Source organism: Carcharodon carcharias, chromosome 18 (assembly GCF_017639515.1).
Source record: "Carcharodon carcharias isolate sCarCar2 chromosome 18, sCarCar2.pri, whole genome shotgun sequence".
NCBI lineage: Eukaryota > Metazoa > Chordata > Chondrichthyes > Lamniformes > Lamnidae > Carcharodon > Carcharodon carcharias.
The window spans coordinates 54237322-54262521 of record NC_054484.1 but is presented as its reverse complement, the minus strand read 5'-3'; the positions used below and the strand labels follow the sequence as shown (position 1 = coordinate 54262521).

The 25200-nt window shown below is 41.8% G+C and overlaps 1 protein-coding gene across 4 annotated transcripts in view; it reads left to right on the top strand.

Moving 5' to 3' along the window:
• The window catches only part of gk (glycerol kinase), a 114057-nt gene that overhangs the window by 65109 nt on the left and 23748 nt on the right, over nucleotides 1-25200 (top strand). For all 4 annotated transcript variants that reach the window (XR_005945761.1, XM_041210593.1, XM_041210592.1 and 1 more), the window contains exons 13-15: nucleotides 1845-1923; nucleotides 9556-9652; nucleotides 20652-20736. Coding sequence is in view for 3 of the 4 variants with exons in the window: in XM_041210593.1 (XP_041066527.1) it covers nucleotides 1845-1923; nucleotides 9556-9652; nucleotides 20652-20736 (261 nt within the window). In the remaining variant the exon portion in view is untranslated. The remainder of the gene's footprint in view (nucleotides 1-1844; nucleotides 1924-9555; nucleotides 9653-20651; nucleotides 20737-25200) is intronic.

The following is a 25200-nucleotide window of genomic DNA, read 5'->3' as shown; positions in this document are numbered from 1 at the left end:
TGGAATCTTCACACTCCTGCAAAGGATAGTCAACTAGAGCCACTGAGGGCCAAGGTATACACACTACCAGGATTCTCCTAGTGTCAGACTGGACCCCCCCCCCCCCCCCCAACAGCAACTGGGAGAGGCCTGGCAGCACAAATGTCCCTCATTTCACTGGCCCCATTATTGAACCACATGAATCCAAAGGCTGCAGTCTGGTCCATGACCATTCCAGTGGAGGATTCCCTTCCAACACAATAGCCCTATGAGCTAAGGGCCTTCCTTATGTTCAAATCTTTAGCTGGCTTCTGACAGTACCTTTACTCTCTCGTTGCCCTACCTGCCTCAGTGATGTCCACCGCTCTCATTGGGGCTGCATTCGTCCATTGCTGTGGGACCCCTGATTAGGGCCTCTAGCCTTGGGAACCAGTGCAATATTTTTAACAGGATGGCAAATACAGAGGCAGTCTCTTAATTGGCCTCTCCAGGAAGATCCCCCTATCAGTACACCTCTGACCCATGTGGGGTTAGGACCTGGAAATTGCCCCACGCCTAAAATATTCTCAGGCTGGAAGATTCCATCCAATGTATCAATGAGTCATTCTTGAGTTTAATATTATGAATCTTTTATTCTTTATTTTTTATTCAATTGTTTTATCAAACAAAGTGTCCAGAAATTCCTTGATAATATGTGCCACCCTACATACTGGTTTAAACAGGATCCACGCTACCTTTTGAGGCCCGCTTTCCAAAACTCATTAACAACTGGCCATAGCAAGTGCTTTGTATGCTGTGATCACTATTTTTAGCCACTTGGCAACCAAATCAGTGGTTCTTTAAAGGGACCCATGGTGGCTATCATCTAAAAGGTAAATTCTTACCTTTATTTATTCTGGAGCCGAAATAAATAGGAGTGCTCCTTCCTGCTCCACCTCAAATTCACAGCCCATTGCCAGCCACCACTCACCTCCTGCCCCCAACAAATGACTCCTCTGTCCCTCTACCTCACCCGGAGTCTGCTTACCATCTTAACTGGATGATGTTTTGTTTTTCCTAGGACCAGCGAGTTGCCTTTGGGGCTGAGGCAGACACCTGCAACTTGTCAGTAGCAAACAATAGCGTGGACCAATTGCACTTGGCCCTGCCACCTGCCTCGCAAGACACAGACAGCCCAATTTGGGCGCTATTCAATTTCTAAGTCACTCCATGCATCTATAGAGTTATTGTAGCATGATCACTATTTATTACTCTGTTGGCTATTGTCCTCCAGACTTTCAGCATTGCATTCAGTGCCATGTTGCATTTGATACTGTGTCAAATGCCATGTGTCTCAATATAATATGTAAAATGCGGCACTCTCTGGAATATGCTGTATTAAGTGTAGGTGGCTATCATGCCCTTGGATTGAGTATGGGACATGACTGTTGAAATAACTGCATGTAAAAAAATAATTTTCATTTTTGCAACTAACTCAGAGAATAATAGTCTGTACTCAGTGGTATCCTGCTCTTTGTTTATTATCTTTCAGTCCTTTATTTTCTATCTAGCTATAGATTAATGTGTACTGCTTTTTAGCTTAATCTTCAAAATGCTTTCTTCACAAGAACAGTCTTCCTTGCAAGGTGGCAAATTGTTTTCTTTTTCAGCTCGGCAAAGGTGGAAAGTAACTCTTGCTTTCCTGTTTGGTGAGTGGCAACTTTCTAATTTAGGTGTGCACAATATAATTTACGTATAAACAAAATTAAAACTCCAAGTAGTATTAATTTTTATGAGACCACTCGCTCAAATTTAAAGAGTGAGGCTACATCCCATAAATGCACAACTCCTCCATTGCCAATTACTCTATTTTCCTGTCTCTCTAGGGATCAGTTGCCATTGGTGGTGCTGTGGTACGCTGGCTTCGAGATAACCTTCATATCATTAGCACAGCAGAGGAAGTTGGCAAGTACTTTTATCTTCATATATAAACTCGGGAAACATACAGTAAATTGATAGGAAAAGCAAAATAAATTCCATTTAGTGCATCTCGGGACATTCTAGAAAAAACAAATAGGATCATTCCACTCAAATTCGAGATTTAATTATCAAAGGTTTAAAGGCAGCAAATTGTAGACTCCAGGGTAGCCTAAGTAGAACATAAAAACTTGCATAAGAAAATCTTTACAGTTCCATCTAGTTGGTCTCCGTATCTAGTAAACATCATATTCTATATTCATGTGCCCCCATTAAATTTTGCTTCAGATATACATCCAACTCTAATAGCAAATTTAAGAAAGTCAAACCCTCAGTCCCTTTTCCGCAGAGTTTTCTGCAGATTCTGATCCCTCTTGTTGAAATATTTAAATCTAAGTGGTCTTTTACACTCTTGTTCTTTGAAGTTTAAATTTATAGAATCTGTGACTTACTGGGGGTGGTTTTCCCTTGATACTTTAAGCACTAACGAGCCTCTGAGATGGTCAAGATGAGGCCTTAGGCTGCAAAACCTGTTTGCAATACACCATTTTGGTAACAGAGTTGAAGCATGCGATGGGAACAACTGGCCTGAGGATCATTAAGGGACTATTTTACAAATTGCCTGAGGGCGTTCATTAAAGAGGCTGCACGCCATATTGGTGGATAGCGATTCGATTAACACAGAATTGCTACAGTGCAGAAGGATGCCATTCGGCACTTCACATCTGCACTGGTTCTCTGAATGAGCAGTTCACTAAGTGCCATCTTCCTGCCTTCTCCCCATAACCCTGAACATTCTTCCTCTTCAAATTACGATCTAATTCCCTTTTGAATGCCTCAATTGAGCCTGCTTTCACCACACTGTCAGGCAGTGCATTCCAGAATTTATCCACTTGCTGTGTGAAAACGTTTTTCCTCATATCGCTTTTGCTTCTTTTGCAAATTACTTAAACCTGTGCTCTCTCGTTCTCAATCCTTTCACAAGTAGGAACAGTTTTGTCCTATCTACTCTATTCAGACCCTTCATGATGTTGAATACCTCCATCAGATCTCCTCTCAGCCTTCTTTTCTCCGAAGAAAAAAATCCTAACTTCTCCAATCTATCTTCATACCTGAAGTTCCTCATCCCTGGAACAACTCTCATGAATGTTTTCTGCACCTTCTCCAATGCTTTCATATCCTTCAAAAGTGCGGCTCCTAGAACTGGACACATACTCCAGCTGAGGCCGAATCAGTGTCCTGTAAAAGTTCAACATAACTTCCTTGATCTTGTATTCAATGACCCTTTTTATAAAGCCTAGAATATTGTCTGGTTTATTAACCGCATTTTCAACCTGTCCTGCCACCTTCAAAGACTTATGCACATATACACCCAGGTCCCTCTGCTCCTATACCAATTTAGAATTGTACCCTTTATTTTATATTGTCTCTCCATGTTCTTCGTACCAAAGTTACTCACTTCACATTTCTCCACATTGAACTTCACCTGCCACTGGTCTGCCCCTTCTAGCAATTTTATTATGTCCTTTTGAAGTTCAACACTACCCTCCTCGCAATTCACAATGCTTTAAAGTTTTGTATCATCTGCAAATTTTGAAATTGTGCCCTTAACAGCGACCAGCTGAACAGAAGTAAGCAAGCTGTTGTTGAGCTTAATTGCTACTGAAAGCTTTCAATGTTTTTTTACTGCTGGAGATTGACTGTGTTTGTAAAGGACTTTTGAGATACATCAATAAACTTATCAGCACGTTTTGTCAAGATGTCACCAACACTATATTAGTAGTTTTCCCTAGAATTCTCTTAGGAATTCACCTACAGAGTATATTGTACTAAATCTTATTGGGCATCTTATAGGTGTTTGACCATGGTCATCTTGCCTTTATGAAGAATAGCTGGAGAAGATGAGGCCAGCAGAGCAGCACCAGCTGCTGAAGGGGACTTGGCAGGAGGCCCTATCCACCCAAGGTCTTGAGAGAGCACTAATCCTATATTCACATGACCCAACACCACTGTGTGTGGTGGCTGCACTTTACCAAGGAGACCTGTTGTCCCATGGAGCAAACACTCAGACCTCACTGCATAGACATGTCTCCATTGCCTGTGGCAGTAAAGTTCACAGTATTATTTAATTTTTATGCTACTGGAACATTCCAGGCTCCCACAGGTGATAACAGTCACAATCCTCTGTGCACATCTACAGAGTGAGGTCACTGCAGCTCTCTACATTCTAAGGAGTGACTGTATATCATTCTGTATTTATAGAGGAGTCCAGAGACAGAAAGCTGTAGCATTTAACAGGAGTGTAGGACTCTCCATGGCCCAGGGAACCTTTGATTACACACATGTTGCCATGCAAACACCTCATTTAAACTCGGTGTTCAGGAACAAGAACGTAAATTCCACTCCCCTAAGGTGTGCAGTTAGTGCCTGCCCACTGTCAGTGCACCATGTGGGTGAATGGCTGCCGTCCCATGAGCTATCATAATGCTTTTATAATGAGACAGTCTTCTGTCCCACAGATTTTTGAGCCCCACTGCAAAGTGCATGGTTAGATATGAGGTGACAAGGAATACCCTCTGATGCCCTCTCCTTATGTTTCTCCCCTGAGAACACAGTCTGTTGTGATATCACATTAAAATAACAAGTAAACCCTTATAAATCTCTCAATAAGGCAAGTGACAATACAGTGTGTATTGTTTTGGCTGATGCAGGTCATGAGTTTTTGCACTAAAATATATCAGGATATTGCTGTGAGTGACAAAGGAACGGCTTTGTCAAATTTTCCCCCTTGCACACAGCTGCCAAGAGACTTTCATGTCAGTCGAGATGACTAACTTTTGGGCTTAATATCCAGTACAGTGCCCTCTACAGGAGATCTATGGCATCTGTAAGCAGGATAAGCAGCAGGAAGGCTCTTCAAACAATCATATTAAGATGCACAGAAAAGCAGGCAATAAATATCGGAAATGTAAGTTGCATTAAATCTTTGTGCGGGAAACAAAGATTGGGACATTAGCATGGGATTGGGAGAGATTAAAGAGGAAAACAAAAACAATATTATTTAAAAAATAAACTACAACACTTATTTTCTTCTGAAAGAATGAAACTTTATTCGTAAAGTTATTTTTTCAGGCCAAAGGGATTGTTCATAAGTAATTATCCTTTACTATCCCATTTAAAAACTTAAGTTACCCCTTACTGACCAAGCCCTGATTTTTCATCTGCCTTTAATGTGAGAATAGTGGATAATTAGCCTAAGTTTATGCCATTACAACGATCACTGTGCAGATTCCATTGGCAAAGACTGCAACAGCACAGCCTGTGGAAGAGCATGGTATCGCTAACAGCGATTTCCATATTTAGCTAAGAACGTACTGCCGCCAGAAATTCCTATCAATTTTAACTTCTGATAATGGTGAGTTCTGGCAGCTGAGCAATTACTAGTACACAAACTCCTGGCATTATAATTAGGAGGGATAAAAAGTAAGAAAGAAGTTGCGGTCTAATTATTAACAAAAAAGACAATACGAACTGCAAAGAGTAATACTGTAGATAAGAAAGAGGTACTGACAAAGTCAATATGGTTCGATCCCGAAGATGAAAATATGCTTTTACGTTCATTAGCGATGTTGCTAGATTTGGTTAGATATAATTAAATAGGTTGGGTAGAAGCACTGATATTGAAGATGATATTGTCTGAACTGGTGGAGAAATTGGGAAAATGAAATAGGGTCCTTGCAGGATGCCATGTGGTTGGAAGTGTAGTTAAGGTAGCTGTACGAGTCACTAGACTTATAGTAGATATTGGTCAATAGCATATCCCTAGAAATGGAGACAAAAAAAGTCAGGGTAGAGAAGAGTTGGAGATGGACAATGTGAAGGTAAGGGAAGAATGGAAATTGGAATAAAAGTTGTTAAAATTTTCTAGTTCAGGATGAGAACAGGAAACAGCACTGATACAGCCATTAACATACCAGAAGAGGCAACTGCACTGGACATTATGCTCAAAAACTTGTGATCTTGGCTGATAAGCCTATCAGCAGCTGTGTGCGAGATGTATGGGAAAGCTGTTCCTTTGTCACTCATAGCAATATCTCAATACATTCCATTCTTGGCCAAGACTGCAACATTTTAGTGCAACAGCTCATGGGACAGTGTCAAAAGGGTCATGGATATTAGTAGAAATAGACTAGACAAGGAGAAGAAATAGTGGGAAATAGGAAGAAATCGGTTCTTTGGAACATGAGGAGGCTGAAGTGATGGATCTATCAAGGCAGTCTTGTTTGTGGATTTTCCAAAGGAGGTATAGAAGTGACCTGTGCAGAACTGGAAGACTGAGGTTGAAGATCATGGAATGAAGATCATCAGAGGAAATGAGGTCATTGACAGTCTTGGAAATGATGACCTGGCGTTTGGTTGTGGGGCCATGGTTCAAGAAAGTCAGAGGAAGGATCAGAGAGTTGGCATTTGGTTTCTGCTAGGTAGAGGCTGCTTTGCCAAACGACAACAGCCCCACTTTTGGTAGCAGTTTTAATGACAATGTTAGCGTTGGACTTGGAAAAATGCAGTGCTGCAAATTCAGAGGGAGATAGGATAGAGTGAGTGAGGGGAGAAGAGAAATTGAGATGGTCAATGTCATGCCATCAGTTCTCAATGAAAAGATTTTGAGAAGGTAAGTGTATAGCTGGAGCGTGAATTTGGAAGACAAAAGAAAAGGTTCCTTCTGTGAGATGGAGACAGATAAGACTCTTGGCCAAGAGATTATATAGCAGAAATAGCATAGAGGCAATTCTGCCCAAACAATCCATGCCAGAATTTATGCTACACTCAAGCCTCCTATTTTTCCTCATCCAAGTCTGTCATTTTTACCTTCTATTCCCTTTTCTTCTTATGCTTATCTAACTTCCCCTTAAATGCATCTATACTATTCGATTTAACTATTCCCCATGGTATCAAGTTCCAGTTCTCTCAATTCTTTGGAGAAGGTAGAAAAGTTTCTTCTTAATTCCCTATTGAGTTTCTTGGTGACTTATATTGATGGCCTTTAATTATGTTCTCCACAAGTGAAAACATTCTCTGTATCCATGCTATCAAAACTTCATAAATTTCATAATTTCAAAGTCCCCTTTAGGTCACCACTCGGCCTTTTTTCTCCCAAAGAGAAAAGAAACCCAACCTGTTCATCCTTTCCTGATAACCAAGGTACAGAGGTGAAGGCAATGGAAGGCCACCTCAAACATGATGCCACACCAAACACATCTTCCCATCTCCTCTTTCAGTATTCTGAAGGGACTGCTCCCCTTACGGACATCCCCTTGTGTCATCCCCAGCATCTCCTCTCTTTCCCTGGCACCATCCCATGCAACTGGAGGGATGCCATACATCTACTCCTTGCTTACCCAGGGCCCCAAACACTTCTTCCAGGTGAAACAATGATTTATTTGTACTACTTTCATTTCAGTATACTACATCACTGCTCATGATGCAGACTCCTCTATATTGGGGCTTCTGCTTTATCCTGGCTAACCCTTATCCTTCAACCAATACCACTAAACACAGGTGCTAAGCCTTTATAAAACATTAGTTGGACTCAACTGGAGTATTGTGCTCAACTCTGGCACTGCAGTTTTGGAAGGATATCGAAGCTTTGTGGAGAGGCTGCAGAAAGAATTTACAGAATAGTATCAGGATATGAGAGACTTCAGTTTTATGGAAAGCTGGGATTCTTCTCCTTAAGAACAAGGAAATTAAAGAGGACGTTTGATAGAGGTGCCCAAAATCACAAATGGTTTTCATAGAGTAAATAAAGAGAAACCGTTTTCACTGGTAGGAGGGTCAGTAATCAGAGGAAACAAATTTAAGGTACATAGCAAAAGAACCAGAGGTCACATGAAAAGCAATGTTTTGTTGTTGTGAGCTGGAATGCACTGCCTCAAAGGATCGTGGAAGCTGATTCAACAGTCATAATAAAAAGAGAGTTGGATAAATATTTGAAGAGAGATAAACTTCCAGGGCTATTGGTCAAGGTACAGCGAGTGGAATTAATTGGTTAGCTCTACTAAAGTCCTCCAGCAGTTCATTACATTTGCACTTACCGCAGACTTTCTAATGGGCTTTTGCACTGGAAAGTATACTAAATAAAAATCCAAAGCCCTCTATGGGGATCTGGAGCCTATGCGAATGGACAAACAATGTTGTGCCTCTAACCAATCAGATTGAAAAGTTCTCACTAAGGCATGCAGAGTCCAGAACAGGAGGCGTAAGGTTTTTCAATATGTTATCACATTTGGTGAAATAAAGAGCAGGGAAGAAAAATGGGATTAAGGAAGAGATAAAAGACAAAGATAAAATAAATGAAAAAAATTAACATTTTTTTAAAATCTGAAGGAGACTTCACACGTATATAAGTTAAGTTTCAGTGTTAGATTGTTTTGAAGTAATTGAGACTTATTATCCATTTACACCAGAATAAACAAACCTTAGCTTCTTCTCTTGAGTTTTTTGGGTATTTAGAAGGGAAGCACAGCAACTTCACATGTTCCATGTATTTCAATGGTGAATTTCTCGGTGAGAAACAAATATAGCAAAGCTGTTATTTTGACTGCAAAATCCAGGCCAAATGAGCTGAATGGCTAAGTCCTATTCTATAAATTTATATTGTTCTATACGTCAAATCACACTACACAAGTCAAATTTGTGCTGCAACAAAGGAAAATGATACTTGTCATATAGTCTAAAAGATGCTGCTGCACTGGTACTACTTTCTCCAGCGAATGGACAGACTCTGATCCTATAAAGAGTTTTGTTTGATCATCAACATCAGGAAGACAAACGTCATGGTCTAGAACATTGCCATATTGCCATATATGAGCATTGACAAGGTGGCGCTGGAGGTTGTTGATAGCTTCACATATCTAGGCTCCACAATCACCAACAATCTCTCACTTAATGCTGAAATCAACACACATCACAAAAGCTGCAGTTGTTAAGTCCAAACTGAATGAGAACACCAAAACTGCGAGTTTACCAAGCCTGCATCCTTAGTGCATTCCTCTACAGTGGTGGGACTTGGACAACATATGCCAGGCAGAAGAAAAGGCTGAACCTCCGCTGTCTTAGACTTAACATCAGCATCTTTTGGTAGGACATGGTCACCAACTGAGAGGTCCTGGAGCATGCTAATTCCACCAGTGTATACCTATTGTTAAGCTTACGGTGTTTGCGCTGGCTTGGCCACGTTCATCAGATGGATGGCAGTTCTGTATGGTGAACTGACCACTGGATTATGACCTCCTGGGCATCAATACCTCTGTTACAAGGACACTAGCAAGCCAGCTATGAAGATGGTGAACATTGAAACTGACAACTGGGAGACACTTGCTGACAGCCGTGACATCTAGAGGCTGACTGATCTGGGTGGGGGTGTTTTTCATGGGAGTACAATATAAAACAGGTATTAAAATACTCATGAACTTATTATCACCAAGCTCCACTATTACCTTCCAATAGGCAATAATTATTAAACCTCTTTTTGATTGCGAATTGTATTATTTTTGACTTGCAAATCACATTTTTGACTTTGATAAATGTGAATTATGATGTAACCTTTTTTTTTTTCAGAGAAGCTTGCTGCTTCTGTGGGTTCCTCTTATGGTTGCTATTTTGTTCCAGCCTTCTCAGGGTTATATGCACCATATTGGGATACTACTGCAAGAGGGTAAGAGCTTTATTTTTACATCCCTGTCAAAAAACATAGTTGGTTATTATGGGTTTCAATACACAGTAGCAGTATTAATGTTTGTAAAGGCAATGTCATGATCTCTGGAAACCACTGGCTGTTTCTATGGATTCTATTCTGCTATTGTGAGGTTGCACTCAGCAGTTTTATTTGCTGATCCTGCACTTTCAAATGATTTTGAATTGTTATTTCTGCATCATTAATAAGTACTCAGTTTTTTAAATAATAAAAATATATTTTCAAATCGGATATATGTGTTGTTTTGATTCACAGATTAAACGTGAATAGCTCTCTATTGTGTTAACCATAGCTTGTAACTAATTGTTTCACTAATTTAAATAGTGTGAAATATTTTCACCAGCTTCAGAAGTGTCAAAATGAACAGGTAATAAATGACTTGCTTACTAAAAGCTGGTTTTGAAGCATGTATGATGTTTGTGACATCTATGTATTTTTTCACCCCTATATATACATTGGTTATATTGTCATTAGCAAACTCTTTGAATAGACAAGTTGGCAATACTTGAGATGTACAATAATAGGAATATAGGGCAGAAATTTCCCCCCGTTGGGGGTGAGATTCAGGAGCAGGCGCTTGCAGGCGCAGCTCTGATCGGTGCCCCCAATCCGGGGCACGCTGCCATTTTACATGGGCTGGCTAATTAAGGCCCGCCCAGTGTGACGTCTGCCAGGGAGCACTATGCACTTCCGGTGCGGGCTGGGTAGGGGGGGGTGGTGAATTCCTAAGCCAAGAGTGCGCTCTTTCGCGCATGCACGCGAAACAGCGCACTCATCTCCCTGAGGCTAAGTGCTGCCTCAGGGAAATCGGCACCAAATTCAAAAATGTTAAAAATAGAAAAATAAAATTTCCCTGACATGTCTCCTCATGTGACACTGTCACATGAGTTGGGACATGTCCATCACTTTTAATTAAATTTTTTAAAACCTACATGAAACCTCATCCCGCCTGTGGATGAGGTTTCATTCTTTGTCTGAAGCCCGCCTGGGCTCCTGGCCTGCCTGCCAACCTTAGGCAGGTCCTTTAACTAGTGCAATTAGTTTTTAAATGACCTCAATTGGCCGTTAACAGGTCGGCAAGCGCACAGCTGATTCGGCTGCGCCTCCGCCAACCTGAAAATTGAAATGAGGCGGGGTGACATTGGGAGTTCCGCCTGATGTCATCCCACGTCATTTTACACATTGGTGTGCGGGTCCCGCCAGCTGGGAAATCCTGCCTATAGAATTTAGGAGCAAGAGTAGGCCATTTAGCCCTTTGAGCCTGCTCCACCTATTTGATAAGATCATGGCTGATTGTGATCTCAACTCCACTTTCCTGTCTACCCCGCGCCCCCACCCCGAAACCCCTGATTCAGTTGTCTGTCAAAAAGCTATCTAATTCAGCCTTGAATAAATTCAATGACCCAGCTTCCACTGTTTTCTGTGGAAGAGAATTCCAGACTAATGACCCTCTGAATGAAAAAAATTCTCCTCATCTCCATCTTAAAAAGGAGACCTCTTGTTTTTAAACTGTATTTACTAGTACTAGTCTCTCCCACAAGAGGAAGCATCTTACTGGTATCCACCCTGTCAAGTCCTCTTCAGGATCTTATATGTTTCAATAATATCACGCCTCATTCTTCTAAACTTTAATGGATTTGGCCCAACCTGTTCAACGTTTCTTTATAAGGTAAGCCCTTCATCCCAAGAATGAATCATGTGAACCTCCTCTGAACTGCTAAATCAGTGATATACTTTGTCAAATAAGAGACTAAAACTGTACACAGTACTCCAGATTCGGCCTCACCAAGGCCCTGTACAGCTGCAGTAAAATTTCTCTACTTGATTTTTTTTAAAAATTCATTTTATGGGGATGTGGGCTTCGCTGGCTAGGTTAGCATTTATTGCCCACCCCTAATTTCCCTTGAGAAGGTGGTGGTGAGCTGCCACCTTGAATCACAGCAGTCCCTGTGGTGTAGGTACACCCATAATGCTGTTAGGGAGGGAGTTCTTTGACTCAGCGACAGTGAAGGAAAGGCGATGTATTTCAAAGTCAGGATGGTGAGTGGCTTAGAGGGGAATTTCCAGATAGTGGTGTTCCCATGTGTCTGTTGCCCTTGTCCTCCTAGATGGTAGCGGTCATGGGTTTGGAAGGTGCTGCCTAAGGTGCCTTGGTGGGTTTCTGCAGTGCATCTTGTAGATTGTACACATTGTGGCCACTGTGCATCAGTGGTGGAGGGAGTGAATGCTTGTGGAAGGGGTGTCATTCAAGCTGGCTGCTTTGTCCTGGATGGTGTCAAGCTTCTTGAGTGTTGTTGGTGTGCATTCATCCAGGCAAGTGGAAAGTATTCCATCACACTCCTGACTTGTGCCTTGTAGATGGTGGACAGGCTTTGGGGAGTCAGGAGTTGAGTTACTCGTGGCAGATTTCTCGCCTCTGACCTGCTCTTGTAGTCACAGTATTTATATGGCTAGTCCAGTTCAGCTTCTGGTCAATGGTAACCCCCAGGATGGAGGATTCAGTGATGGTAATGCCATTAAACATCAAGGGACGATGGTTAGATTCTGTCTTGTTGGATGTGATCATTGCCTAGCACTTGAGTGGCGCGAATGTTACTTGCCACTTGTCAGCCCAAGCCTGGATATTGTCCAGATCTTGCTGGATTTGGACATGGACTGCTTCAGTACCTGAGGAGTTGTGAATGGTGCTGAACATCGTGAAATCATCAGCGAACATCCCCAATTCTGGCCTCATGATGGAAGGAAGGTCATTGCTGATGCAGCTGATGATGGTTGGGCCTAGCTCCTGAGGAGTTCCTGCAGTGTTGTCCTGGAAATCAGACGACTGACCTCTAACAACCACAATCATCTTCCTTTATGCTAAGTATGACTCCAACCAGCAGTGAGTTTCCCTCCTGATTCCCATTGACTCCAGTTTTGCCACACTCAGCCAACTGCTGCCTTGATGTCAAGGGCGGTCACTCTCACCTCCCCTCTGGAGTTCAGTTCTTTTGTCCATGTTTGAACCAAGGCCGTAATAAGGTCAGGAACTGAGTGGCCCTTGCAGAACCCAAACTGTGCATCAATGAGCAGGTAATTGCTAAGCAAGTGCTCTTGTAATAAGCACCAAGGGCAGGATTTTTACCGCATCGGGCAGGCACAACTGCCTATGATCGGGCCCCAACATCAATTTCACGCTGGCTGGCTAATTAACGGCCAGCCAGTTTGAAACCATGCTACAACATCTGAGCGCTGCCGGAGTGGAGCCAGGAGGAGGGCAAGTGTGGAAGTTTGTGCATGCGCAAAGGTACATCCAATGAAAGCTCCCTGAGGCACAGAGCTGCCTGAGGGAGCTGAAGATTTTAAAATAAAAAATAAAAATCTTAAAAATGTTAAAAACATGCCCCCTCATGTGACTGTCACATGAGCAGGAACATGTTATAAATGACATTTCAACATTTTTTTTATTTTTAATTTCTGTTGAAAACCTCATCCCGTTCATGAACGAAGTTTCGTAAAAAATCCAAAGGCCACCTGGCCGATTTGCCTGCCCGCCAATCGTAAGGCTCAAAGAACTCCAATAAATTAGTTAAACACAATTTCCCTTTCACAAAACCATGCTGACTCTGCCTGATCCCATTATGACTTTGTAAGTATCCTGCCATAACCACCTTAATAATGGATTCTAGCGATATCCTTATGACAGATAGATGGCTAACTGGCCTATAGTTTTGTGCTTTCTGTCTCCTTTTTTGAATAAAGCTGTTACATTTGCTGTTTTCCAATTCATTAGGATCCTCCAGAATCTATGGGATTTTAAATAATTATAATCAATGCCTCTGCTATCTCTCCAGCCACTTTTAAGACCCTGGTGATGGTGACTATCTTAAGTTCCTTCCTCCCTTTTTCACCTTTAGATTTTCAAATATTGTTGGGATGTTTTCTTAGTTTTCTACAGAGAAGACAGATATAAAATACTTGTTCAACGCTTCAGCCATTTCCTTGTTTCATTCCCCCACACACTCTCCAGAGGGCCAATACTCACTTTAGTTACCCATTGCCTTTTTAAATACTTGTAGGAACTCTTAGTATTTATTTTTATATTCCTAACTAGCTTTGTTTCATGCTGTAATTTTCCCTCTTTATTATTTTTAGTCAGTTTTTGCTGGTTCCTAAAATTTGTCCAATTTTCTGACCTTTCACTAATCTTCACTGATTTATACAATGATCCTTAACTTCCTTATTTAGCCACAGATGATGCATCCTCCTCAGTCTTTCTTTCTCATTTGGGTATATCTTTGCTGCAGGTTACTAAATATTTCCTTAAAAGTCTGCCACTCCATCTCTCCTGTTCTCCCTTTTAACCTCGTTTCCCACTTCACTTTATCCAACTCTGCCTTCATACCCTTATAATTACCTACATTTAGTAAACACTAAAACACTAGTCTTAGAACTGTATAGTGGGGGGAGGGTTCAGTTGCATGGAAATATAAAAAATCAAAGTTTAAGGAGAGGGTAAGAGTGCAGGTTAGTGCCGAGGCTGATTGCTATCAAAAAGTGAAAGGAAGGGACAGAGTGTGTGAATGCCATATTGCACCAAAGAATCATATAAGAGTAGGGAAAATTGATAGTAGGGCAAACTTAAAAGCTTTGTATCTGAATGCACGTAGCATTCAGAATAAAACTAATGAGTTAACAGCGCAAATAGAAATAAATAGGTATGATTTGGTGGCAATTACTGAGACGTGGTTACAGGGAGAACAGGTTTGAGAGTTGAATATCCAAGGGTATTGAATGTTTCGGAAGGATTGGCAGGAAAGATAAGGAGGTGGTGTAGCTTTGTTAGTAAAAGAAGAGATCAGTGCTATAGTGAGGAATGATATAGGCACTGGAGAGCAAGATGTCGAGTCAGTCTGGTTAGAAGTAAGAAATAGCAAGGGAAAGAAGTCCCTGGTGGGAGTAATTTATAGGCCTCCAAACAGTAGTTTAGCAGTAGGGCACAGTATAAACCAAGAAATACTGGGAGCATGTAAGAAAGGCACGGCATTAATCATGGATGATTTTAATATGCATATAGGCTGGACTAATCAAATTGGCAAGGGTAGCCTTGAAGGAGAGTTCATAGAGTGTGTTAGAAATTGTTTCTTGGAGCAATATGTTGTGGAACCAACCAGGGAGCAGGCTATCCTGGATTGGTTTTGCGTAATGAGATGGGATTAATTAATGATCTCAGTAAAGGATCCTCTAGGGAAGTATGATAGAATTTCAAGTTCAGTTTGAGAGTGAAAAACTTGAGTCCCATACGAGTGTTCTGGAGTTAAACAAAGGTAACGACATAGGTATGAGGGCAGATTTGGCCCTAGTGGACTGGGCAGGAAGACTACAAGGTAGGACAGTTGATGAACAGTGGCAGATATTTAAGGAGATATTCATTCCTCCCAAGTAAAATATATCCCAATGAGGAAGAAAGATGGTAAGACGGGGTAAAAGCATCCATGGCTAAGCAAGGAAGTTAAAGATAACTTAAAGGCAAAAACTAAGGCATACCAAATTGCAAAGGTCAGTGGCAGGCTGGAAGATTGGGAAACTTTTAAAGATCAACAGAGGGTTACTAAAAAAAAATAAAAAGAGCAAAGGTAAATTATGAAAGAAAACTAGCGCAAAATGTAAAAACTGATAGCAAAAGCTTCGACAAGTATATAAAAGGAAAGAGAGTAGCTAAAATGAATGTTGGTCATCCCTTGGAGGATGAGACTGGGGAGTTAATAGTGGGAAATGCAGAAATGGCAGTGACGCTTAATCAATATTTTGCCTCAGTTTTCACAGTGGAGGACACGAGTACCACCCCAATAGTAACAGGTAGTGCAGAGGATATAGAGAAGGAGGAACTTAGAACAATCACCATCACAAGAGAAAAAGTACTGAGTAAACTATTGGGATTAAAGGGTGACAAGTCCCCAAGACCTGATGGTCTACATCCCAGGGTCTTAAAGGAAGTGGCAGTGGAGATAGTGGATGCATTGGCTATAATATTTCAAAATTCCCGGATTCTGGAAATGTTCCAGTGGATTGGAAAATGCTAATATAACGCCCTTATTCAAAAAGGGGGGGAGGCAAAAAGTAGGAAACTATAGATCAGTTAGTTTAACGCCTGTCGTTGGGAAATTGTTGGAATCCATTATTAAGGAAGTAGTAATAGGGCATTTGGAAAGTCAAATTGCAATCCATCAGAGTCAGCATGGTTTTATGAAGAGTAAATCATGTTTGACTAAGTTGCTAGAGTTCTTTGAAGATGTGACAAGCAAAGTGGATAATGGGGATCCTGTAGATGTAGTATATCTGGACTTCGAAGTCCTTTGATAAGGTGCAGCACAAAAGATTAATACACAAGATAAGATCACACGGAGTTAGAGGTAATATATTAGCTTGGTTAGAGGATTGGCTAACCAACAGAAAGCAGAGTCGGGATATATAGGTATTTTTCTGGATGGCAAGCTGTAATTAGTGGGGTGCCACAGGGTTCGGTCCTTGGGCCCCAACTATTTACAATCTATATTAATGACTTGGATTCAGGAATAGAAGGTACTATAGCTAAATTTTCGGATGACACCAAAATAGGTGGGAAAGTAAGTTGTAATGAAGAAATAAGAAATTTACAAATGGATATGGACAGATTAGGTCAATGGGCCAAAATTTGGCAGGTGGAGTTTAATGTGGATAAGTGTGAGGTTATCCATTTTGGTCAGAAGAATAAAAAGGCGACCTATTATTTAAATGGAGAGAAACTTCAGAGTGCTTCAGTGCAGAGGGATCAGGGTGTCCTCGTGCATTAATCGCTAAAAGCTACTATGCGGGTACAGCAGGTAATAAGGAAGGCAAATGGAATTTTGGCATTTATTGCTAAAGGAATAGAGTATAAAAATAGGGAAGTGTTGTTGCAACTGTACAAGGCATTGGTGAGACCGCACCTGGAGTACTGTGCACAGTTTTGGTCCCCTTGAGGAAGGACGTATTTGCACTGGAGGCGGTTCAAAGGAGGTTCACTCGATTGATTCCAGAGATGCGGGGCTTGTCTTATGAGGAGAGATTGAACAGTTTAGGCCTAGACTTGCTGGAGTTTAGAAGGATGAGAGGAGATCTAATTGAGGTATATAAAATGCTAAAGGGGATGGACAAAGTAGATGTGGAGCGGATGTTTCCCCTTCTGGGGCATTCTAGAACGAGAGGCCATAGTTTTAGGATAAGGGGTGGTAGATTTAAATCAGAGATACGGAGGAATTACTTTTCTCAAAGGGTCGTGAATCTGTGGAATTCATGACCTCAGAGTACAGTGGATGCCTGGACGCGAAATAAATTTAAAGAGGAGGTAGACAGATTTTTGATTAGTAATGCCCTGAATTTTCCCATCGGCGATTTGGGGGCGGGGCCCGCTCGCGATGGGAAAATGAAGTGGGATGACGTTGGGAGGAACCCCTGACATCATTCCAGTCCATTTAAATATTGAGGAAGGTGGGTGGACAGTGAAATCAGCTGTCCGCCTGCCAACCTGTCAATAGTCAATTAAGGGCATTGACGGATAATTAGGATAGTTAAATGCCCTGACCGTCCAACCTTAAGGTTGGTGGGCAGGTCAGGAGCCCCAGCGGGCTTCTGATAATACATGAAACCTCATCCACTGGCGGGATGAGGTATCATGTCCATTCTTAAAACTTTTAATAAAGTTTATGTGCTTCTTATTAACATGTCCCATCTCGTGTGACATTGTCACATGAGGGGTACATATTAATAATTTTTATATTTTTTTTTAGAATGTCAGTAACCTTCCTGAGACAGCACTTAGTCTCAGGGAGCAGTGCGCTCTTTCAAATGCGCGAAAGAGCGCACTTTGACAGTTGGGGATTCCCTCCCCCACCCCGCAAAGGAAGTGCATAGCGCTTCCCATCGGGCAGGCTACTGGGCTGGCCTTAATTGGCCCACCCACCCAAAATGGCGGTTGGCCCCGTTTCAGCGGCGGAGTTCCGCTGCCCGTCCACCACCGAGCTAGTGGGGCCCACCCGCCAACCTAGGGCAAAATTCTGCCCAATGGGTTGAAAGGTTATAGGGAGAGGGCGGGAAATTGGAGTTGAGGCCAAAATTAGATCAGCCATGATCGTAATGAATGGCAGGGCAGACTCAAGGGGCTGAATTGCCTACTCCTGCTTCTCATTCTTATGTTATTATACTTCTCATCTTTAAACTGAACGTGAATTCTATCATGGCATGATTCCTAAGACGTCTAGCCTCATGTTGCCTAGAATCTCCTTTACTATGAGGTTATTGATTAATTCTGTCTCAGTGCATATTAGCAGGTCTAGAGTAGCCTGTTCCCTGGTTGGTGCTAGGATTACCCAATCTTTAGGTAGATTAAAGTGCCCATTATTATTGCAGTACATTTCTTATGCACTTCATTTATTCCTGTATACTTTGTCCTACAGTGCAACTACTGCTGAGGAGCCTATAAGTGACCACTTACCTTTCCTAATTCTCGTATTTACCCAAACTGATTCCACATCTTGCTCTTCTGAGGTCAGGTCATCTCTGACTACTGTACGAACGTTATCCTTAATCAATTAAGCCATCCCGCCACCTTTTCCCAGCTTTCTGCCTTTCTGAAATGTCAATACCCTTCAATATTCAGATCTCAGCCTTGATCATCTTGCATATATGTCTCTGCAATGGCTATCAGGTCATACATCTTTATTTCTATTTGTGCTAACAATTCATCATTTTGTTATGAATATTGTGTGCGTTCAGATACTGAGTCTTTAACTCTGTCTTTTTGCCATTTTTGCAATCTCTGGCCTTAGGTGCTGGTACACTCTTAAGTTTATATGCTCTATCCCATCCTGCCACATTCTTGTTATCATTACCTAGATTGCTACCCTGCTCTATTACTTTGTAATTTCCTCTTAATTTAACATATCATCCCTCACATGATCCCTTCCCACCATTATTTAGTTTAAGGCCCTCATTATCGCCCTAGTTATATGACTCATCAGAACATTGGTCCCAGGTGAAAACCACCCCAATGGTACAGCTCCCACTTTCCCTGTACTGGTGCCAGTTCCCCATGAATCACAACCCACTTTCTGAGTCACGCCTTCATCTCTCTAATCTTACTCACCCTATGCCAATTTGCTCATGGCTCAGGTAATAATCCAGAGATTATTACATTTAAGGTTCAGTTTTTTAATTTAGCACCTAGCTGTTCGTAATCCCTGAGCAGAACCGCTTTCCTAGTCCTATCTATGCCATTGGTTTCTATGTGGATGACGACAACTGGATCCTCCTCCTGCACCCCGAGCAGATGTCCTGAACCCTGGCACAGCGCAGGCAACACAGCCTCCTGGACTCTTACTCTTGGCTGTGGAGAACTGTGCCTATCCCCTTGACTATACTGTCCCATACTACTGCTGTATTGCTGTTTACTTCCCCAACTTGAATGATTTCCTGTATCATGGTGCCATGGTCAACATGCTCATCCACCTTGCAGCCCTGCTGTCACCCACACAGGCTGCAGAAACATCTAACTTGTTGAACAGTTGCAAAGACTGAGGCTCCTCCACTTCTACCTTGTCATTTCCTTTACCTGCCTTATTTGCAATCACACCTTCCTGATCCTGACCACTGATCAAATCACAAGACCCTTCCCTAAGGGGTGTGACTAACTGCCTTTTGGAACAAAGTGTCCACCTAACTTTCCCCCTCCCTGCTGCATTGCAGTGTCCATAACTCAGGTTCCAGCTCATTGACTCTGAGCTGAAGTTCCTTGAGCTGTAGACACTTAGTGCAAACGTGGTTGCTGTGGATCACACTGGCATCCACCAGTATCCACATAGTGCAGCTGCAGTATATCGCCTGTCATCCTTATTATGTGTTAATTAATTATTTTTCTTAACTAATTTATAATTGATAAACCCTACTATTGGTATTAAGCTTTACTACTGCTAGAAAACATTACTAGTAATAATAAACCTTATGATTGCTAATAAATTACCTGAGTTTGGGAACAGAAACGAGAAAAAATACTAACCAATCATTTACCTGTTTTCCTGTGATGTCACACTTTGATTTCCTCAGAACACTGACGGTCTGTTCTGGAGCCACAGACTAACCTAGCTCTTTTAAAACTGTCTGCACCGCGCTTTCCCTTCACACCCTTTTTAAACTGTCTCTGCCACACTCTCCCTTAGCACTCTTGTAAATGCTGTCCCCCTGCTCACACTTAATGCTCTTCTAAATGGTGACCCGGCACACTATCCCTTTGCGCTCTTTCAAATGGTGTCCGGCTGGTCACTCTTTGTGCTCTTCTAAGTGGTGTCCCACCATTCTGTCTCCTCACACTCTTCTAAATGGTGTTCCACCGTTCTCTCCCTTCATGCTCTTTTAAATGATGTCTCCCTGTGAGAGAAACAGCAGCTAGTTAAATTGCGTGACCTGGTCATAAATCTTGTTAAATGTTCAAGTACAGGAATGTTAAAATTAAAATCCCGTGAATCCCTGGTGAATTAATCCTCAGTATAACTTTGTCCTGTACTCTACCTTATGTTTCTATATATGTTCTCCATTTTTCTTTCTTCCCCTCCTGCTTAGAGTGTAATATTTTAGATGTACTTTTGGTTGTGAACTCCTCCATAGAAATGCGCACTATTGTTTCCGTTGCTAAAATAGTTTGTTGTATCCAAACTAAAGTTTAAAGTGTACAACTTACAAGTGATGCTATGCATATAGAGCTGGAGCTTGTTCACCATTTCAAACTAAGTTGACTTATGTGGGAAATGGGCTCCATTATAACTAATGTTAAATGTTGCTAAATAAAGCCATTGAATAATTATTTTTTCTGAAACATAGAATATTGAAATCTTTTGCACAATGCGAATCATATCTGTATGAATTTACTTTACTTAAACTTAAAATGATATTCCACTCATTTGCTCTGCAGAATAATTTGTGGCATTACCCAGTATACAAATAGAAATCATATTGCATTTGCTGCACTAGAAGCTGTCGCCTTTCAAACCCGTGAGGTAAGCTAATGCTTTATTCTATTGGGTGCCTCTAGGTTGCAGTTTAAATTTTTTTGCCAGAATTGTCCTAACAGAACCAAAGTGAGCATTAGGGAGAGGGTATTGTTAACTGCTGTTTGATAGCATTGTTGATGACTCCTTCCATCAATTTGCTGATTGTTGAGATACTGATGGGGTGTGTTGCAAATGCAAAATTTTGTAAGATTGCCATGTTTCAGGACTGTTTCTTTAATTCCTCCATTTTACTTTAAATTAAGGTGTCATATGATCTGTTCTGAATTCGATTGACAGGAAATCTGGCAATCTGGCTCGGGTGTTAAAGATTAAAGAGGGGTGTGGTGCAGTGGGTGTTGGGGGGACACGGGGGGGTTGGCAAATTTGTTTTACAGGGAAGAAAATGCAAGATGTTCATACCTGTAAACAATGATCAAAGCCTCTGAGCTGATGGTAGATAAACTGTGGCTGGAATCTTGTGCTCTCACTGGTGGTGAGCTTGGAGGTGGAAAGAGCATTTACTTAGGTGGGATGGTGGCATACTGGAACGCCACCACCTTTCCACCTCCACCAGAATTAAATTCTGGGTCAGAAGGTCAGACTTCTCGCCCAGCCAATTAATGATCACTTAAGGGCCTCCATCCCACTGTCGCTGTTTGTAACCAAACTCCAGGCAGGCCTGGGCCATGGCGCCTTGCACAACAGGTAAAACTGCAGCCAGCTTGTCACCTCTGGGGTTTTGGCAGGGGAGTGGGGGGGGAGAATCCCTTGATCAAAAGGGCTCAGTGCCTGGACATCAGGAAGGGAGGGCCTGCTGAGAGCTGTGACCCCACTCTCCCCCACTCTCCCCCCACCACACATTGCTTACCTGTGGCCTGGGCCACTGTGCGATCCTAGGACTCCGATGCCTGTCCTTCTGAAAGCAGGCATGGCCTCCCCAGTGGCATTGCTGAGCAGCAGCTCTCAGTTGACAAGACTCATGCTCCCAGGGTCTTGATTCCAAGAGAAGGACCACCACTGGCCTGACTGGTGTGTGGTTCGGCGGGCCTTTCCAAAAAGGTAGCATGGGTCACTCACTGGCTCTCCAGCCAGCAGGTGAGACTACCAACGCCTCAACAAGATTCCGCTCTGTTACTCTCCAGTGTTACTGGAGGGTGTGAGGAATGTCAAGTTTTTTTGTAGATGGTTATGCTTTAAATTAAATTGTCTATTTAGTTTCAAGATAGAATGAAATTATTAAAAGATAGCCAATTAGCCTTTCTACCTGGATAGAAGACCTATTGTCACATTGCCATAGAGATGAGCTTTAAGATAGGAAGCCATTGTCAGATTGGGTGTTTTCTTAAAATGTCACTGAACTTCACAGACAGTCAACCTACAAGGATCTGAGAGAGAGCAGAGAGATAGGAACAGCAAAGTCTCTTTGGTTCACCACTCAAGGATGTGGGTGGAAGCTTGCGCTCAAATTGATGGGACTAGGTTTGTCAGGATTTAAACAAGACTGGAAGATTTGCCTAGATTTAGATAGAGGGAAGATTGTCTAATTCATCCCTCAACATGAAAGTCAGTTAGGGAAGTCGGAGTCACCCAGCCAAGAAAGTAAAAGAAAAGAAGCAAGTTTTCGGAAGCTAAGAATAACTTTGGACTGGTTCCAGGATAATAGAATTTCCACTTAAGGGACAGGATAAAAGTATAACTATGGAGGGGGATTTGCTTTAAGTGTTAAATAGGGGATCTTTTCTGCCATTTAGAATATAAGTTGCCTGCTAAAACACTGTTTAGTCAATGTTGCTTTCAGTTCGTGTGTTATAATACAAGCCTTATACCTTGAAATCTTTTTATGCAATGCCTTTAAGTTGGGCACTGAGAATTGGGATTTCTTTTGAAAAGTTAATGGTGTCTCCAGGGATCGTAACAAGTGGTAATTGGCCAGGATGGATTTGTCCCCTCTGAAGAAGGGTCATATGGTCTCAAAACATTAACTCTGTTTTTCTCTCCACAGATGCTGCTAGACCTGCTGAGTTTTCCTCGCATTTTCTGTTTTTGTTTCAGATTTCCATCATCCGCAGTATTCTGCTTTTATATGGATTGCCTTGTGTTTTGTGGATAGGATATACCTAGGCAATGCTTCACATTTTTGTAGATACAAGTGTTATAAACTTGTTGGAACAGATTAGCTAGTGGTGCAACTAATTCTGAAGCACAGATCTTCAGCTGAATAGCCAGGATGTTGTTGGGACTAGTACTATTTTCTAGGCCTGGTGCACTAAGTCAATTCTTTGTCATGTGGAATGAATTGAGTTGGCTGAAGACTGACACCAGCAACAGTGACCTGAGAAGGAGACCGAGAAGTATTATCAACTTAGCATTCCTGGCTGAATGTGGTTACAAACGGTTCAGCATTTCCTTTTTTCACTCACATGCTAAAGATAACGCTGAAGTGTTTGCAACCAACTTCAGTACAAATAATTACCTGAATTAATTGGTGAGTTTTAGAATTGGAACTTATATTCAGTTGTCTTTGAGCGTAAATGGTGGTATGTATTCTTATGAATAGGCTTCTTCACAAGATTGAAATAACAATAATGTACTGCACGTTAAGGGGTATACACAGATTTTAGCTGGTAGATTGTTTTTGATGTAAAACAAAAACGATGTTAGTATCAGCGATAAACGAGTTTTGGATGAGTTTAAGTTTATGGCCCCTGAAGTTCATTGACAGATTATGGCATCCCGCTGTGTGCCTTTCTTTCCCACACCACCACCCTGGACTCCCACCTGTCCATCCCCTCCCGCTCCCCCCACCTGCCTTCCAGCAGTTTGTCCTGTGTGTGGTTGCTCTTCATTCTCCCAGTCATCTTCAATTCCCAGAGGAAGCCTGACAAGGCTACTCGCATTTGGAAGCAACCTGGTTAAACTCAATAATTTACTTGATGCATAAAGGACTGCAAGATCAGTCAGAACCCTCATTGTAGAGTACTCAAACTTTAACCAGGTGTAGGAAATCTCTAAAAATACATACAAATGCACCAGCAGTCAAAAGGAATAATCCAGCAAATAATCTTTAAGTACTTCATGGTCCCTTTAAATAGCACTGATGTGGGTGAGGTGGCTTGGGGATGGTGGTGGGGAGTTCTTCAGGATGTTTAAGATTGTATTAGCTGTATAATGGCAAGACAAGGTATTGGTTAGAGTGTGAAGTTCCAAAAAAGCAGAAGTGGCTTCAAAGCAACACTGCAGACTGATTTACGTTATCATCTGACTGCTCTTCATGCAATTGGATGTTAATAGTGTCATGATGACAGGAAACTGTGACTGAGTGAGGGCTACCTACAACTTCAGCAGCTCACCACAGACATATTGAACTGTTTAAAGAATACCTGTTTTGTGGAAAATCAAAAAAATGTATGCCATGAGTTACCTGATGGCTGCGACTGTAAAGTTGGCCACTTTTCTGGAAAGCTTCTATATGAATTGCACTGCAGACCTGTCACCTTGTTTGCGGTGGGGGGTGTAAGGCCCACTTCAAACAGAGACTCTTGAAAGGAAGGCATAAAAAGTGCAGAGTACTGGACTTTGCTCAATTATAGTTTTATCAAGACAATGGGAACTGCTAATCAGCCAGATACTCATCAGACATTCAAAAGAGAATAAAATAACCCCCATCTCCTGTTACAAACATCCGAACAAGGAGCAGGAGTAGCCCCTCGAACCTGCTCCAGCATTTAATAAGATCTTGTCTGTCGAAGGGTCATGAGGACTCGAAACGTCAACTCTTTTCTTCTCCGCCAATGCTGCCAGACCTGCTGAGTTTTTCCAGGTAATTCTGTTTTTTTTTTTAATAAGATCATGGCTGACCTGATAGTAACTTGAAATTTTCACCCCACCTAGCCCCAATAACCTATCACCCCCTTGCTCACCAAGAATTTATCCACCTCTGCCTTAAAAATACTCAAACATTCTGCTTCCAACACCTTTTCAGGAAGAGAGTTCCAAAGACTTTCGACCCTCTGGGTGAAAAACTTTCGCCTCATCTCTGTTTAAATGGGCATCACTTATTTTTAAACAGTGACCCCTAGTTCTAGATTCTTTAACAAAAAGAAACATCCACCCTGTCAAGATTCCTCAGGATCTTATACGTTTCAATCAAGTTGCCTCTTACTCTTCTAAACTCCAGCGAAAGCAAGCCTAGTCTGTTCAGCCTTTCCTCATAAGACAACCCACCCATTCCAGGTATTAGTCTGGTAAACCTTCTCTGAACTGCTTCCAACGCATTTACATCCTTCCTTAAATAAAGTGACCAATACTGATTCATATTTGAAATGTGGTGAAAAATTTGGAGATGCAAAGATCAAAAAATAGGATTACTTGGTCTGTTACAATGAATGCAAGACATGCTAATTGAATTCCCTTCCGAGAATACACAGAGAGATTCTAAAAACTGTTTCTGCCAAGCAGAAGAAAACACGG